This window comes from Vidua chalybeata, chromosome 1, assembly GCF_026979565.1.
Source record: "Vidua chalybeata isolate OUT-0048 chromosome 1, bVidCha1 merged haplotype, whole genome shotgun sequence".
Taxonomy (NCBI): Eukaryota; Metazoa; Chordata; class Aves; order Passeriformes; family Viduidae; genus Vidua; species Vidua chalybeata.
Window position 1 is genome coordinate 25842342 of NC_071530.1, and position 16959 is coordinate 25859300.

General features: G+C 37.6%; 1 protein-coding gene across 4 annotated transcripts in view; it reads left to right on the forward strand.

The window, feature by feature from the left end:
- The window catches only part of GLCCI1 (glucocorticoid induced 1), a 53861-nt gene extending 37141 nt beyond the window's left edge, over positions 1–16720 (forward strand). For 2 of the 4 annotated variants that reach the window (XM_053934233.1, XM_053934241.1), the window contains exons 5-8: positions 704–856; positions 6736–6946; positions 12545–12665; positions 13727–16720. In XM_053934233.1, the coding sequence (XP_053790208.1) occupies positions 704–856; positions 6736–6946; positions 12545–12665; positions 13727–14075 (834 nt within the window). In that variant the 3' untranslated portion in view covers positions 14076–16720. The remainder of the gene's footprint in view (positions 1–703; positions 857–6735; positions 6947–12544; positions 12666–13726) is intronic. The other 2 variants (XM_053934251.1, XM_053934259.1) reach the window with 1 other exon arrangement.
- Positions 16721–16959: the final 239 nt, after the last annotated feature.

Sequence of the window (16959 nt, forward strand, 5' to 3'; positions counted from 1 at the left end):
ATTGACACATGAGACTGTTCATGGCTGTCAGTGTAGCTGCTGCCAAGGTGAAGCTTTTAAGGTTGACTGTGCAAGACGTGTGCATTCATGGGAATGTTTCCTGTTGGTAACAGAGCTCCACTCAACAGGCTTTTCTGAGAATCATATTTGTACTTATGTAGATGCTTATTTCTTAAACTCAAGATGATTTCTCTTAAGACCTTTGATAGAAAGTTCTGAAAAGGTATAAGCTAATGAAATTAAAGGTTCAGAATTAATGTTTTATTTTGCATTTGCTAAAGCCAACCAAAAGAGAGTAAAAGTGCATTAAGTGGATATTTCAGTTGAGTCATTAAGCTTTAGGAATGTTATGAAATGCCTTTTGGATCCTAGTTAGCATCAGGGCCCCATGCACTCCCCATCCTCCTGCAGTGTATATCGTAGTCTGTGCCTCTGGGAAGTACATACACCTGCCTACTTACTACCAAGTGAAGTCATAGAATGCTTTGATTTTACAGCTCTTCTTTGAGTTAAGTAGAGATTATTTTATCGGCTTTTGATTGATGCAGACATTTGTTTTTATTTAAATTCACCGAGTAAAGATGATCTTCTAGACGGCAAAATTAATACACAACTTCTTACTTAGTAATGTTTTCGTTCTGGTCTCAGACTTCTGCCTTTATTCTGTTTCCATCTTTAAATCATGTTGCTGTCTACCTTCTAGGCTTGTATTTCCAGATCTGTCCCTATGCCACTGTCAAGCTTTTCAGTGCCAAAATCAACTGCTTCACGTGTGCCGTGTAATGTAGAAGGAATAAGCCCTGAACTGGAAAAAGTATTCATTAAGGAGAACAGTGGAAAAGAAGAGGTATCTAAGGTAAGCGTATAGTAACATGTTTCTGGTTGTTATCTCTTTGTAATCTATAAACACAGGGAAAACCTTCCTCTTGAGGAGCCTTCGTTGTGGCTGAAATTACAAATAATTTTCTTCAAAGAACTGTTTGTTTGAAAACTTTGTTTCAGTGTTTTAGCATAGTGAGATTTTTTTTAAGTTTTCTTTTTTATTTTTAAAGGGCTTCTGGCCAAACCTATATTATTTAGAATGCCCTTTCTGTAGAGAACTTGCAAGTTTTTGTGAGAACTACAAGTGTTAGAACATTCAGACACTTCAGGCTGCAGTAATAAATAGAGAGCAGGAGATTGTTATATTTGCTTCATTTTGCACTCTTTTTCTTGAGCAAGATGCAAGTTTCCAGTGCTATGCTCTCCTTTCTGGTTTTAATGTTTTTTTTTTTTTTCCATGAACTGAATGCAGACCATTTTACTGCCATGAAACCGCTGTGATCTGTCATGGGAGATCTCTGTATGGGAAGTACTGACATGGGGCAGCTTTGCTTTGGAGCATTGGACTTTTCATTGAGGAATTTAGTGCATTTTATTTGATGACACTGAAAATGTGGAATGCTTGGTTTACAGCCACTGTTTCCTAAACAGCCAGTGAAAATTCTCTGCTGTGGAATAAAGTACTCCATGGCTTTTTTTCTAATCTTTTCCAAGTTGTAGGTGCTTTTCTCATGAATGGTCATACAATAGCAGTTTAGTATACAAGTCAAGCTATAAAACTTCCATCAGAGGTTTAAGATTCTGAAACCTTTTATTTGCAGTTCTTCATATCAGTAGTAAACTTAAATTTTTTTGGAGTAGTCTTGGCTTCTTCAGCCACCTAGTTGTGTGGACAAAGGAGTCTCAAAAATGAAAAACTGTAGTAGTAGTTGTAGGCTAAGTTTTTTTTCCTAAGGCTGTCTTATCCCTTTAGAAGAGGTGTGTATGGTACCAGGGGAATAAGGAAATAAAAATCAAACATGCAAACTGAAAGGCCAGCTCAACAAGCCCTGTGGCAACATCTCCAAAGAGTACAAAAAAGTGTGTGTTGTAGTGCCACTGATGTTGCTATGGCTAGGGTTGTAATCTACTGTAGTTGGAGGATATTTCATTTATCTATCAGACAAATCATCCTTGTAAATGTTGTCCTTGGGTTTTAACAGCTTATTGCTTGGGATGCAGAGCTCTCCTGTGTTACTGAATGTACTGACTCTGATCCAGCAAAACAGTTAAGCACATACTTAAGTGCATTGTTGGATTTGGGCCAGAGGTGCTCAGAGTTTACGCAACCAAGGCAATAGTGAACCCTTCCTCCAAACATTCAGCTGGCAGGAGCTTCAGACACAAAAGAAAGTCATAAATCAGACATTGCCCTTGAAGTCAAGTCAGTCTTTGTGGGCAGAGGGTTGTTTCCTGCTATGTAACTGTTAATTTCTGTGAAGTCTGGTGTTGTGGGACCTAGAGTGGGACTCCTAGCACTGTCTGTGAGATTACAAGAACTCAGTTTGCTTATGGACGAGCATAACAAGATCATCATTTACTCAAGTCTTACTGCCAGTGAACTTTCTTCTAATACAACAATTTAGCTGTGTTTTAGCCTGGGGGAGTGAGGGCAGCTAGGTTAAAGGTTAGGAATCACTGAACAAAAGATAAACCATAGGAAACCAAACTCTAGTGAACCTGTTTGTTTTTCTTTCAGGTTTCTGCCATTCTTTCTTGCTGTAACATTTTGTATTTTTAGAAACTATTTTAAAAGCACAGTCAAAGATAGTTTGTTGCTTTGGAATAGGTCTTCTGTCTTTACTTCTGCTGATTTAGTTCTGTTACTTCTTTGAAACATTTTTAAAAATTTTGTTTTAACATCTTAATGATGGTTAAAATTGTAGTTATAAAAGCAAAAATAACCAAACCACTCTTGTATTGTCCTATTATTTTAGTATTTTATAAGGATAGTTGAGAATTAGTAAAGTCTTTGGGTCATTACCTTTTAAAAATCCTATTGACTATAAAGTTTAGAGAGATTGCGTAGTGGTCAAAATACTAAAAAAATTTCATTCTTTGAAGTTTAGCCATAGCTGTATTTTTTCACATAATTCATCTTGTTTAGTTAGCTGAAGGTGTTTCCTTTTTGCTTTCATAAAACTAATTTGTCCTTTTTGAGTCACTTCTTAATCACTTCTTTTATAACTTAATGATTAACTCTGACAAGGTGTGATGGTGTGTGTCTGTTCTCACCATAACTTGTAAGATGGAATGAGCTTTTTGTGAAGTTGTTGCAGGCTTTTGTTCTTTGTACCATTGTAATTCCTCAACACCATCATTGGAGACTCTGGTGCAAAACGATTATGGACTTTTTGTAGGATTAGGGGATAAGAGGTGTTCCCTCTTCTGGAATTCAATAGTGAAAAATCATGAAAAGTGCCCTGTAGCAGAGCACAGACACATTCATAGGCCTCCTGTTAGGAAAAACATTCTACCAGAATGAGCAAGTATACAGAAGTAATTAGAAATAAATAAATTTTGATGGACTGTCAGACAGTGTAAGTAAACTGATTACTGTGCTCCTTGTTTGATTTCTAATGCTTCTGGAAGGAGATGGCAAGGTGGTTTTATGTACCTATCTGGAAACGTAATCCTTTAATAAAATGACTTCTTTCATTTTATACAGATGCAGAGGATCCTTACTTAACTCTTCATAGCCTTCATCTGAGAACTGATTTTTTTCCCAAGTGTTCCTTCCTAGGATACATTATGGTTTTTGCACTTGAACCTTATCTTGTGCATTGATGGCTTCACTGATGCCAGCAGGAAGAAGCACTTTCCTATGTTGGCCTTTGTGTTCCAGTCTAGAGGAAAGTTTTTAAATCAATAGCATTGAATGCTTTGCTTTGAAGATGTTGCCTCCCAAATAGATGTACAGCTTGTGAGGAGACTCCCATTGGTAATGCTATTATAGAATGGTAGCATTCCTGATTCTTCTAAGTAGAGTGTTGTTGAGGTTCTTTCCAGCAAGATTGATACTGAAAACAAATTGGTGAATGCTAACAGTGTATTGAGAAATGCATGCTTTGTTGTCAAATGCAGCTTTTTCATACCTTTGCTGGGAGATGAGAGCAGTATGTAACTGTGTCCAAGAACACACACCCAATAGGGATGGAAAAGTGTCCTGTTAGAATGCATTTGGCATAAAGTTAATACATGACTGGGCATACTTGAAAAAAAAAAAAAACCTCAAGAAATAACATATAGAATGCAGTAATTTCTAGTTGTTTTCCAGGCACTGGGCATTATGGGAAGTAATAGCAGCTGTACCAAATTAGTTACTCTCTTTATCTTGTAAGGTTGTGAGAACTTCAGTTTTAGAATAGTTCAGGCATGACTCATGGAAAGTAACTTCAAGAGTGGTTTTTTACATTGATCAGGTTTGATACATAAAGTTTTTAACAAGCTAAATACTTCTAGTTGATATTTTCATGGAGATTTTTCCACTTGTCAGCAGTGAGGGAAAGACAAATACAAGAACACAGTAATCTGAGATATTAACTGGCATTTTCTATGCCTAATACATGTTATTGCACTTGTAAAGAATGATAAATATTTAGCTTTTTCTGCTTATGTGTATATTTAGATATGTGTCTAAAAATACGGATTATTTTTGTACTTCAGGCTTTAGTTCAGGGGAGATGGAAATATGTGATGTGGGGTATACTTCATGACTGCCTGAGACTACATTGTTCCTCCAGGTGTGGAAGAACATCTGTATTATCCTGAAGTCTTTAATTATGTGATCACTTGCTGGTTTTTTTCTCCTCCCTGGAATCCTTGTTTTACCTTTTACATAGACCATAGTGTGTGCCCTTAATGAGCAGCTGTTTGGTGTTTTTCCCTTCTCCTTCTTAGTTTGTGTCCTCATGCTGTTTGTGTCCTACTGTTACACCTTGCTTTGAAGTCGCAAATCTGAATTTTTGCCTGAGATTTTGCTTCTTTATAATAGGAGCATGTCCGAAATTTTGTTCACTTTATATCGCAGTTATGGGAGAAGAAAGATGGTATCAATTTACACTTTATGGATGGGGAAGCCCAAATCCTTCAGGGTTCTATAGTGTGGTTGTTCAGGTAACTCAGGATGTTGCATTCCACTTTAGGAGTTCAAACTGCAGTTCCTGTAGTTTCCTTCTGCACCTGTTAATGCAGAGGGCTTAAAAATAAGACCCGTATAAAGTGGGCATCCAGAAGAGATACTGTAAAAGACAGAGGTTGGTTCAGCCGATTTCCTGACATCTCACAGAATTTTTGTGGCAGAGAGAGAAATAAAAATGCTGTTTTGTATGACAGTTTTTGGGAGGTTTTTTTGAGGGTTTTTATTTGTTGTTTTTTTTTTTTTTTTTTTTGTGTGGTCTTTTTTTTCTTTGTTGGTTTGGTTATGATAATTATGAGACTGCTTTCTTTCTACAGCTTCAGTCTTGTTTTCTCTCTTCTGTCAGTGTAACAAATGCTACAAAGTTGCAGGTCTGTCTGGTGCATTGGATGAGTCAGGGCCTGTTGGGGGTGATGGGAATGGAACAGCAAGTTGTGTTGTAACGCATATGCAATGTGAACTGAGCTGTTGGAACAGACCACACAGCTGTGCCCAAACCTTACAGTGTTCGATGGAGCAATTGTAATGTTCTCTCTATAGTGTGTTTCTTTGCTCTTATTTGAAATATGAAATGGTAGTAACTAGAAGATTCATAAGAAGAAAATTATCTTCCTGCTCTGCTATGTCTGCCTCTTAGTGTACTGTGTGGTGGTTTTCTGGATAGACTGTTGCAGAAAAAGGGAGAATGTGATACTCAGCCAATAGGTGTCATGTCCTCATTGCTAGCAAAAGTGTTGGGTTGAATTTTAGGCTCTGGAACAAGCTGTTACAGTTTTGGAATATATGCAGAAGAGAGGCAATAAAATAAAAATGTTCACTTGAAGTGAGAAGGAAAAAGACATTAATTTTTTTGTAGCTAGAACATTTAAGCTGTTCTTTATGGTTTGGACACAGTTCTCACTGAAGTGAGAACAAAATTTTTTTAATTCTTGCAGACATTTTTTCCCCCTTTGCTTCTAAGCAAGACTCAATTCCCACTTGGTTTCTTACATTTAAAGCAGTACTGTCTTTATTTAAAAACTAATTTTCCATTGGGAAGGACAAATAAGTAGAGCGTGCCAATCTACTGCTGTGAGCATGTCTATGCAGTATGTTGCAGAATGGGATGCAGCATCGCTCTGGCCAGTGCCAGCTAGGCTGATACAGGCAGGTGGAGCTTACTAGCTTTGGCTCAAGACAAAGCTTGTGAGCCTTGTTACAAGCCTGTGTGTGTGCATCATCTGTAGAAGGATGGAATGTAGGGGTGTGCTGGAGAATTGCAACTTACTAGCAAAACTTGGATGGTTTCCTTTTATAATTGTAATTCAGTTGGTTGTTATGGCAATAGTATGCCATTGTATTTGACATTTTCTACTTTCCCTTTTATCCAAATGTGATCTCTGTCAGGGTACTTGTTTTTGTATTATAATAGCAGTGACCTTTATTGAAAATTGTAGTACTACATATAATTAGTGAGGGAGGTTTGCTTTTTTTAGCTACCATAAAAACATAACACTGGTATATGTTGAATTGTGGATGTTAACTTTGCATTGGAACATGTGCACATTGCCTCAGTATTCTATGTAATTAATGTATGTTTTATCCATTGTACACTGCATTATTTTCTTGTGTGAGATCTCCCTGTTTTTTCTAAAATGCCATGTTTGTTCTTCTTAAGGCCTTTGCTTATGAGTGCTACAGGCTGCCATTGCTTGTGAGTTTGATCTTTTCTCTGTAATTGCTTGTTTCTCTTGCAGCCTTTGGATATCCCTGACGGTCGAAGGGCGCCGTTGCCTGCTCACTATCGTAGTAGTAGTACCCGAAGCATTGACACTCAGACTCCGTCTGTCCAGGAGCGCAGCAGTAGCTGCAGCAGTCACTCACCATGTGTCTCTCCCTTTTGCCCTCCTGAATCTCAGGATGGGAGTCCTTGTTCAACAGAAGATTTGCTGTATGACCGTGATAAAGGTGAGAGTAGAATGGCCTGCCTTGACCTATGGGAGGCATGTGATGTCATGCTTTTACAACTACCTTCATTTTACTCATTACATCAGTTTTTGTTTTTGTTTGATGGTTGTGGAGGGATTGAGGATTTATCTGAAAATTGATTTTGTTTGTTCACATATCTTTTTCCCTCTTGTTTGTGAAACTTCACAAACATCTTCCATAAATACGTCAGAGGAGCACAGCAAACAGTTACCTATTTATGAAGATTCTGATGTGAAGAATTAAGACTGTAACGTGTTTATGTTTAAGAAAGGTTTCAGGAAGGTTTGTGGTAGACTGTATATTTATCGTAGGTGAGTTGCTCGCTGTTGAAAATGGTGATGAAGTTTTGGAATGCTTTTAAAAGAACTCTTCTTCTGAACTCTTACATTCTACTAGAAGCTATTTGATGAGGAGCTCAGATACCTGTTTGAATGACCTGGTGGAGGGTAATTACTTCTCTGTGTATACTGCATAACAAATCAAAAATTCTGAATAATTTATGTGTTTATCAATATCCTGTGTTTTTTTCAAGGTCTGTAAAATGTTGTTTGGTTCTATAGTGGGAATACAACTGGAGTTTCAGTAATTAGGAGTTACTAACAGACTATGGAGTATGAGAATACAGGCACCAGTGTAAAAAGGACTGCAGGTTTTTGACAACTGTTTACTAATAAAACTACCCTTGTGCTTCTGGTCAGCTAGCTGAAACGTGGACTCATATGGAGGATGTAGGATTTGGGTAAATCATGCAAGCTAAGAGGAGTTAAGTTTCACAGAGGAAATGAAAACGTCCAAGATTTAGCATATATTTATTTACCAATGAGCTAAAGATAACAGAGTTTTGAGGTTGTAAGTAAGGTTAAGCGTGTTTTTGTAAATGCTGTCTGTTTATTAAGAGTTAAAGTAATTTGGGAATAGGATTGGGAAAGTCAACAGGAGAAACACTAGCTTTTCTTGATTTCTGAAAAGTATTTTTCCCCATGTTGGATTTAAAAGGAAACAGTGGAAAACAAATCCATCTGCCCAAATCCTGAACTGGGGGGTGGGTGTGTGTAAGTTAACCACATTAAAGTAAAAGTCTTAGCACAACATGAGAGTTGGCTATGCTCCAAAAATAACAGTGTTATTAGCTTGTCCCCACCATACTCCTCTTTCTTGTACTATGCATGTGAATTTTAATATCTTGTCAAGACTGAATCACTGTAGAAACATCTACTAAAGTATTAGCACACAAAAAAACATCTTGACAGGTAAATTGGTTCATATATGTCCTGATAACAAATACAAGTTAAAAAGCAAGGAAATGAATCATTCCTGTTGCAGTCAGTACTGCATTATCACAGTAATGGGAATTTTCAGTGGTACATTTATTGGCAGTAGCGAGTGAAGACAGTTTGAAATAGTGCATGTAGCCTTTTTAATGCTCTTCAAAGCTTTTTATCTCTTGCCTTGGATTTTTTGAACAGCTGACTGGAGTGAAATTTATGAGTAGATACTTATTTGTGGATTTTGGTTTTAAGACTGGTTTTAATGCTAGGCTTGCATCAAAAGTCTTCTCCAGGAGAAGTGTGTAGGTGCTGATGATAAACAGCCAGTTTTTTAAGTCATCATAATGGCATTTTACAATCAGTTAAAGTAAGGTATGTAATACTGTGCATATGAAAGGTAAAACCTTGAACTTATCATCACAACTTAATTTTTTAAGGGCAAGGTAAAAACTAGGAAAACATGTAGCAGTTTTCCAAGAAAAAGTAATTTTTTCAGAAATTGTAGTAGTATAGTCAGAAAGGTGCTTTTTGCTTTCATATCATCCAGATACTACAGGCCGGTTGTTCTGAATTAGAATATTACTTCAAAATCATTAAATTATAGATAAATGAGGGATATGGCTGGAAATAACAACAGAATAGCAAGTTTGATGGAGAGTTTATTACATTTGTTGTGGCTGTTAATTGTTCTATACCATAAAAACTTGGGAAGGCTTCCACACCTTCATTTTAAAAGCTTTTGTGAGCTAGAATAAAACCATCACCAGTTTTTTTGTGAGGCCTGTTGAGTTTGGAAATAAGCGTTGTGTAACCAAATGTAGATGTTTTGGTGACGTTTTCTTGTTACTTTTCTAAAGGTTTAGTTTTCCTCTTGATGGAAATAACTTGTCTTTACCATTAAAAAACTGAGTTATTTGCGTTACTAATGGTTGTGGGGGTGTGTTGCTGAATAGGAAAGGAAGGTTAGTTTGACTAAGAGACATAAGCAGTGAGAGGAGCCAATGCTCTGTACAGACACAGCACTGCTTTGCATTCCTAAAGCATCTTTTACTTTTTCTGCAGAGCTGTGCTTTGGCCTGAGGCCCCTCCAGCTGCCCTTTGGACTCTCTCAAACTGTTGGGTTTACCTTTCTGCAAGAAGCTGTTACATAATTGAATTTTTCAAAAGCAAGTGAAAGCTAATTTTCAGAAGAGGCCCACAGTATTACTCTGAACAGAGCAGTGATACTACACAGTATTGATTAGAGCAGACAAGGAAGGGTTGGGAAAGAAGGTGTTTTCATGGCATCTGGCTTTATGATTTTGTATTAAAACTACTGGTTTCACTAGATCTGTTTTGTGATACTCTGGTCCATGAAACTGAAATTCAGAGCCCTACATAGCATCCTCAGCAGCTGTGACAGAGGTGAAATTCAAAGGCATCTGAAGGTATAATAGGATGAAATCTAGAGGGATTTCTTTGTACAAATATAAATTGTATACCCCGTTTTTCAGGGATTTTGGTTTAGGTGCCTTTACATAGCATTTAGTAGTCCCACTGTTGCTAGCAGGCTCTTCCAAGTAACATGTTTGTGAAGATGCTTGTTAAATTCTGGGCATCTGATTCATAGTTCTTTAAAGCAAGGTTGTTAGTGGAGTCTTTGGATAGTCTTATTAGTTGTTTTTGGACCTATCAAAAGTAATCCCAAGGCTCACCAGCACAGTTTCTTATTAAAGTCTAGTCACTCAAAAAACTCTTCTACAGACTGTTTTTTAGTTAGCCTTTTTTGTTGTTCTAATACGTGCAAGATATGATTTCCTGTATTAAAGTTAAAATAGTATTTAATTGCAGTCTTAAAATGTTTTCTAGATAACAGAATATATGTGTTTTAAATACGTGTCCAGAAATTCCGTGTGATAAGCCTCCATACTGTGTGCTGTGCGTTTGTGGCAGCGCAGCTCCCTTTAAAGATTGCACGGTCAGTCCCTGTCAGTGGGATGGGAATGGGATGGGAGGGCTGGGACACGCCGGCAGGGCGCCCCCTGCTGGTGGGAGCTGAGGGCTCGGCCTTGTGGCCTCGGAGAGCGGCGACCGCGCACATCGCAGCCTGGGACACGTGGATTTGCACAGCACACGTGGATTTGTCGTGTCGTCGGGGATTAATGACGGGACAGTTTAGTGCTGCAGAGCTCACGGGATGCACAAGTGGAGACTGGCTTAAGCTGTGAATGCCACTTCTTGCCACTTAACTCCTGCCTGTGTTCCCAGTCCCTTCTGCTCTCGCCCAATGCCCGGCTTGTACGTGCGAGTCTCCTCACAGCCGCACGCGTTCTCCAAATGGCGCGTGCCGTGCCTTTGGTCAAAGTGAAAATCTAACAACTTGGTAAGCTTTAAAAGCAGGGAGGGTAAAGAGAAATATTTGTTTAGCAGCTGTCTTATGTAGAAAGTTTCAGCCAGGCAGGCCTAGCTAAACCAAAAACTTGATTGAAAGCTGAACTGGCTTGTAGACAAGACTCTTAAATCTTCCAAAAACTGTCTTAACGTTGAGTTCTGTTTGATTCTTCCCTTGGATGTACTGCCCTGGTTTTCCACTATTCAGTGGAATGAACAGTAGTACATTTAATGTCTCTAATTTTTTAAATAGAAACTTGGATGTTCAATTTTAAATATTAGCAGGAGGAAACAAACTGTCTGGGTTCTGTTAATGATTTCTGTGTTTGGAATGAGTGGTGTGGGCCAACAGTGGAAAGATGCCAACAGGACCATCATGCTCCCAACTTGGCAAATATCTGTATCGTCTCTAAGCATTTTCTGCCTTCGTAGTTAACACCAAAAATTCTGTAAGTAGAAGTTCTGTATTCACTCTACAGCAGGCAAGAGCTGAATAATCAATATGCTACTGAGGTTCACTTCAACATTTTTTATTTCATATCTTTCGTAATAAATCTTCGAAGAGAAGTGTGACATTTGAGTTGTTTTGTTTCTTCTTGTAAGAGGAAGCAGAAATGTTTCAAAACATCTAATGATTAGCCTTAGTATTTGAGTCATGGTAATATAGTAGTTTGTGTCGCTACTCTTTGCAAGCTTTTAAAGACAAATCTGTCCACTTTGGTGAAGTTAGGTCGTAGTGCTTGAACCTTGGATAGCTGAAAAGGCAACACACATGCATAACAGGAAAGTAAACAAAGGTTATAAACTTGAGTTTAAAATACTGTATCCCACATTAGTGGAAAGACTTGAAAAGAGCTAAAGCAAGAGCAGCTATTTCTCTCCAATTAAGGTGTATTTGTAAGTTGGTGGGTCCTTGTTAATTTCGCTATTTCATTTTTCAATTGTAATCCTTAGCAGGGAATAGGGAACCACTAATACTACCCTGGGAAAGATGTTGCTCTTTGAAAAGGTAGAAGTCTTACAGAAAGTTAATTTTCTGTGGATAACTATTTCTATACCTACTTTATTCCCTTAATGCATTTACTATCATATTGTCAGCATGACTGTTTAAAGTCAACCCTTTCATAGTCCTAGTATTTCAGACTTCCATGCTTCTGTCATTACCAGATTGAGCCTTCTCTCATACTTTCTGAGAAGTACAAATAAATCTGCCCTGTTGTCTTTTGTCCTAGATCTTCACACCTTTAATTCTAAGTGTGTCTGGCTAAAATACACACAGACAGCTGGAGTTATGAAGACTACCTGTATTATATAGTCAATAGTGATGAGAGAATTAAACTGTGGAAGTTTTATTCTAGATACTAAAGCAACTTCACAACTGTGAAGCAAGTAAGATAAGACCTTGTAATGATAAGGTAGCAGTACCTGTGTTACAAATGTGTTTTGTTTAGTTCCGACTTCTGAACTGTTCATGAGACTAATGAGGTCAATATTCCAGTGAAGGGTTATATTTTAAAATAAGATACCAGTTGTATACACTGTTTATACAGTGAGAAGGCATTTTATCATTACCACTCATAATTCTTCTGCATGTATTATGCATATTACCTTGTTCATTTATGGTTTTTGAAGTATGTAATAAAGATTGTATTTGTTTCCAGGATCACAGCTCTGCTTTGTTCCAATTGCAGTGTTCTGGATAAAAAATATCCTCCTGTTACATGTTGTTATACAATAGATTGCTGCTGCACCAAAGCTGTTACTCAGAAGAAATGTGCTATACAAGGGTGTTAGAAGTAGCCTGCAATAAAGGAAGCATTGTGGTAGAAGCAAACCAGCATAGTGGCTAAATTGTGAAAAAAAGGCATCTTGTTTGGAAATCGAATTTAATTAAAAAGCACTCTCAATCTCTAGTAATATAACTGCTTTAAATTTTCAGACAGTGGGAGTAGCTCACCGTTGCCCAAGTATGCCTCATCTCCCAAACCAAACAACAGCTACATGTTCAAACGAGAGCCCCCAGAGGGATGTGAGCGAGTGAAGGTCTTTGAGGAAATGTCGTAAGTAATGCCTTTTATATCAGCTGGTATCTGCAAAGCAGTAAACCTGTTTACTGAGCCTATTCAACTGCAGATGAATAAACTATTCCAGCTGATGGGTTTTTCAGGAGCAAACTATTCTTATAGTTTGTGCAAAAGAGAAGTTCAAGTGTTTACATTGGTGTGAAGAGAAAATGGAGTCTTTTACCTCTTTCTGTGCGTTTACAAAAGGCAACAAAAATCCAAGCAGGAAATATAAGGTACATTAATTTCCTAAGCATTTATATAAACCTCTTTCCATGTATTTTTTTTAACATTTTAAATTTTCATGGCTTAAGCAAAAGCTCTCCCTGTCATAATTATCCATTTGAAGCATAGGTTGCATTTTGATGTGTATAAAACATAGAAAATGGAATGAAACGTATGAAAAGTGTTTGTAGGTAGTAGTATGCTTATGGCATGGACTTGCTCAATATTTTTGCTGAGCAAGAAATTGGAGATAAATTCTTGGATGTCATGTCTTTTTCCCCTAGACCCAGCAGTATTTGAGCACAGCACATGCTGTTGAGGTTGCATGCTAAGCTCCTGTGGATGAAAGAATTAAGGAGGGGATGTTTCTTGCTCTAACAGCATTCGTTGCCTTCTGGGTGGTAAAGGGAGCAATGTTGGATTGTGGAAAAAGCCTCCAGACAAATTATGGAATATGGGAAATGAGGTCTGTTTTGTGGAGGTCCTCAAAAGAATTTAAAATGACTAAATGTGTTGTTGCTTTATCGCTTATCAAAGAAGAATTTGTGCCATTCTAAATTAACCGTGGCATTTTTTCATGTGCATATGTACTGCAGATTTTTTGTGCTGGAAGTTGCATGTTTGTCCAGTAATTACCAAGTCCTTTTTTGTGATGGTACTATTTTTAATGCTGTGGATCAGTTAGCTGACTACCAATATGGAAGATGTTTGCCCCTTTGTCCAATTAATCCCATTCCTTGTCATTCACATTCTAGCAATGTATAGAACCACAAAGTTCATGATGTGAAGAACATCTCAGCTGGCCAGATATATAATCTTTTTTCTCGTTGTAGGTCTCGTCAGCCTGTCTCAGCCCCTCTCTTTTCATGTCCTGACAAAAACAAGGTTAATTTCATCCCAACCGGATCAGCTTTCTGTCCTGTAAAACTTCTGGGCCCCCTCCTTCCCGCTTCAGACCTGACGCTGAAGAACTCTCCAAACTCTGGTCAAAGCACAGGTTTGAGCACCCTGACTGTTGAGCAGCTTTCGTCTCGGGTCTCTTTCTCATCTCTGTCAGATGACACCAGCACAATGGACTCCCCAGAGATCCCGGTACAGCAACCGTCCCAGCAGCAGCAGCCGCTTCTGCAAGAGATTCAGACTGAAGAGCATTCCTCTCCTCAGAGCTACGTGTTACTCTAGAGCAAGGTGGAGCAGGCCTCTGCCCCGAGACAAGGAGTGAGGAGATCCTAGTTCAGATACATCTGCATGAGGTGGCAACCTTTCAGAACACCACGGAATACTTAGCAGCATTCAAAAAAATATCTCAACACTGTTCTTGGCAGGGACAGAATCCATATTCAGCATTTTTTGGTGAGAAAGCAGTAATGCCTGCAGAATCCATATTACAGTGAACGTTTTAATTGGAGACTATGCATTTCATAGTACATTTGACCAGATTAGTACTGTGTCCTGTGTTCTGTTTCAAATTCTACAGTATAAATAAGCTCTCTCTATATATAAAAAAATGTTGCCTGTCTGAATAGAAAATGTCTTGCTGTGTTGTGTCCTATGGAAAATACTGTACTTCAGGATTATGTTTACAATTGATCCAGGTGTTTATGTTTCTAACTTCTGTAATACACACAATGCAAAAAAAAAAAAAAAAATGGCCACAGCAGTTGCACAGTGCCCACCCTATGGCCTAGCTTCAGGTACTTCTCTTGAAGTGTAAACTCAGGTAACTTGGAATGTATATCATATTGGAATATAAAATATTTTACAGCTACAAAGCTAAAGAGGGAACATCACTCTTTTGCCTTTCCTTGTTTTATGCATTATATTTCCTCATTACATTCCACTTTCTTGGAATAAGTGCATTCAGATCCAGGTGAATGATGACCCTGGACATGGGTGAACATGAGGAGAACCAGCAAATCTGTGATGTATATCACTTCGTCATGTGCTTACAAGTAAAACAACTGTTGCATTAACTGTCATTTCAATAGATGTAAAATTGTGGCATTTAAAGGTTTCAGGTGTTGCTCAGTTAATGACTGTTAAACTGTTGCAAATAAAGTGTTCAGTACTAGGCTGTACATGAGAAACATTCCACGTTGTGTGTGAGAGGATTTTGAAAGACAAGAATGTTTTTGTTAAAGGACAGAAATTCTTTTAGGTTTCATGGGGGGGGGTGATTGGGGATTTCCTCTCATGGTTTTTGTTGGCAGTTAAGGATGTGAAATGCTACTGTTACCGTCTAAAAGTCAAATTAATGTTTAGTTTCTCTTTTGGAAATGTTCATTCATTTGCTGGTTGGAAATAGGTTTTCAGATTTTGTTGAGCAGTGTTAGATGAGCAGCGTTTTATTTATGTAGTGAGTAATTGTGTTTGGATGAAAGTCCAGAAGTAGCGAGTGGGTGTTTTAAGAGGGGTGGGGAAAACAATAGTTTTAAGTTCATGTTACTTAAAGCTTCTCCCATAACTTTCAGTTACTTAAGCTGTGTGTGTAAAAGTGTGTTTTCCCCCCTCCTTAAGTGTAAATAAAAGAAAAATCCAATTAAAATAATCCTGGTTTTGCAGGCTGGACTGTCTCAAAATAGTACATGACAAGATTGGGTTTGTGGCACTCTTCTATTATACTAGAAAAAGAGGAGCATTGCTTTCAGAGATAATTTCCTGTGATACAAAGAGGACCCCAAAGGCAAAATAAACTTGATGTTCTTCCTCCATTGCTTTCAGCTCAGTGAAACTGTGTGTATGCTGTCTGCTCCTAAGAGAATAAGGTTCACCATTTCCAGGAATTGAAGAGATTAGTAGCTTGCAGCTACTAGGAGCATTTAAACATGCTCTTTTATATTTTTTTTCTGCTGTTGAAGATGAGCTTTGAGGAGGATGAGAGTGAGCCACCAGTATCTACTCACTAGAAATGTGCTTTTTTTGGAGATAAAGCATTGCTTCCTTTTTATTACTGAGTTTTTGTTAACGCTGTCTTACAAGGTGGAATTCACAGCCTATAAAACATCCACTGTTTTTTGACTCCCCTTGCAGAAAATGTAGAAGGAGAGAGGTCTGTGTCTAACCATTTTCATGTGAAAAAGCTTATTGAAACACAGCAGCCATCTTTAACCCTACTAATCTCAGGCCTAGGTGAAAACACTATATATTTTATAGACTGAAGATAAAGGGGAGAAAATACTCGTGATATAAGTATCGGTTCCTTTTAATATTTTTCTTTCTAGACTAACATTGCAGTATGATGACCTTTTTATGCTCTGGCTATGTCCAGATAAGAAATTGTAGTCTCAGTTATTGGTGTTAGGTTACCAGGGGATATGATGAGTGGTTTCTAGATCAGTGCTGAACTCTGTACAATATTTGCAATGCCATTACATGTTCTTTATATTTTTCCATGAGAAACTAAATATTAATTAAAATGCACATTTGTTCTTAGCAGAATTGAAGGTTTTGAACCAAATGTGTTAAAGCTAATGCTTTGCCATGTAGATTTCCCAGCAGTTGTTTATCTCAATTGTATTCTACATCCAGCTGTAGAAATCTGTCAAATATTGTTTAAAATTTTGTACATAGTTGTACTGTTATTTCTAGCCACTGTGCTGAACAGTATTCAAGTTATCACACAATATTGCTTTACACAAGGAAATGTGTGGCTTTTGTTTTGTATTTTTTTCAGTATAGAAGTTCCTGTGTCTTATTTAAATAAAAATTATAGTTAAAAAAAAAGTGGTGGGGACAACACACAAAAGCAGTGGTTCATTTATTTGTTTTGGAAACTGTGCATGAAACACCATAGAAGGATATTAAATTTTAATATTGTTCCAAATTTACATCTAGAATAATGCCAACCGTGTGTGACTAGTGTGCTGTCTTCTAGAACAAGATAGTATTTTATCAATTTTTGCATAATGCTATACTCAGGAGCAGGGAAAACACCTTAAAGTAGCTGAATGTTTAATTATGCTTTAAGTAGCATACTGTATTTCAACATAGCACAGGAAAAAATCAGTTAAGAGTTATTTGAAACTGTGTATCTGCTACTTTGTTTGTGGTATGGCTAATTTCAAGT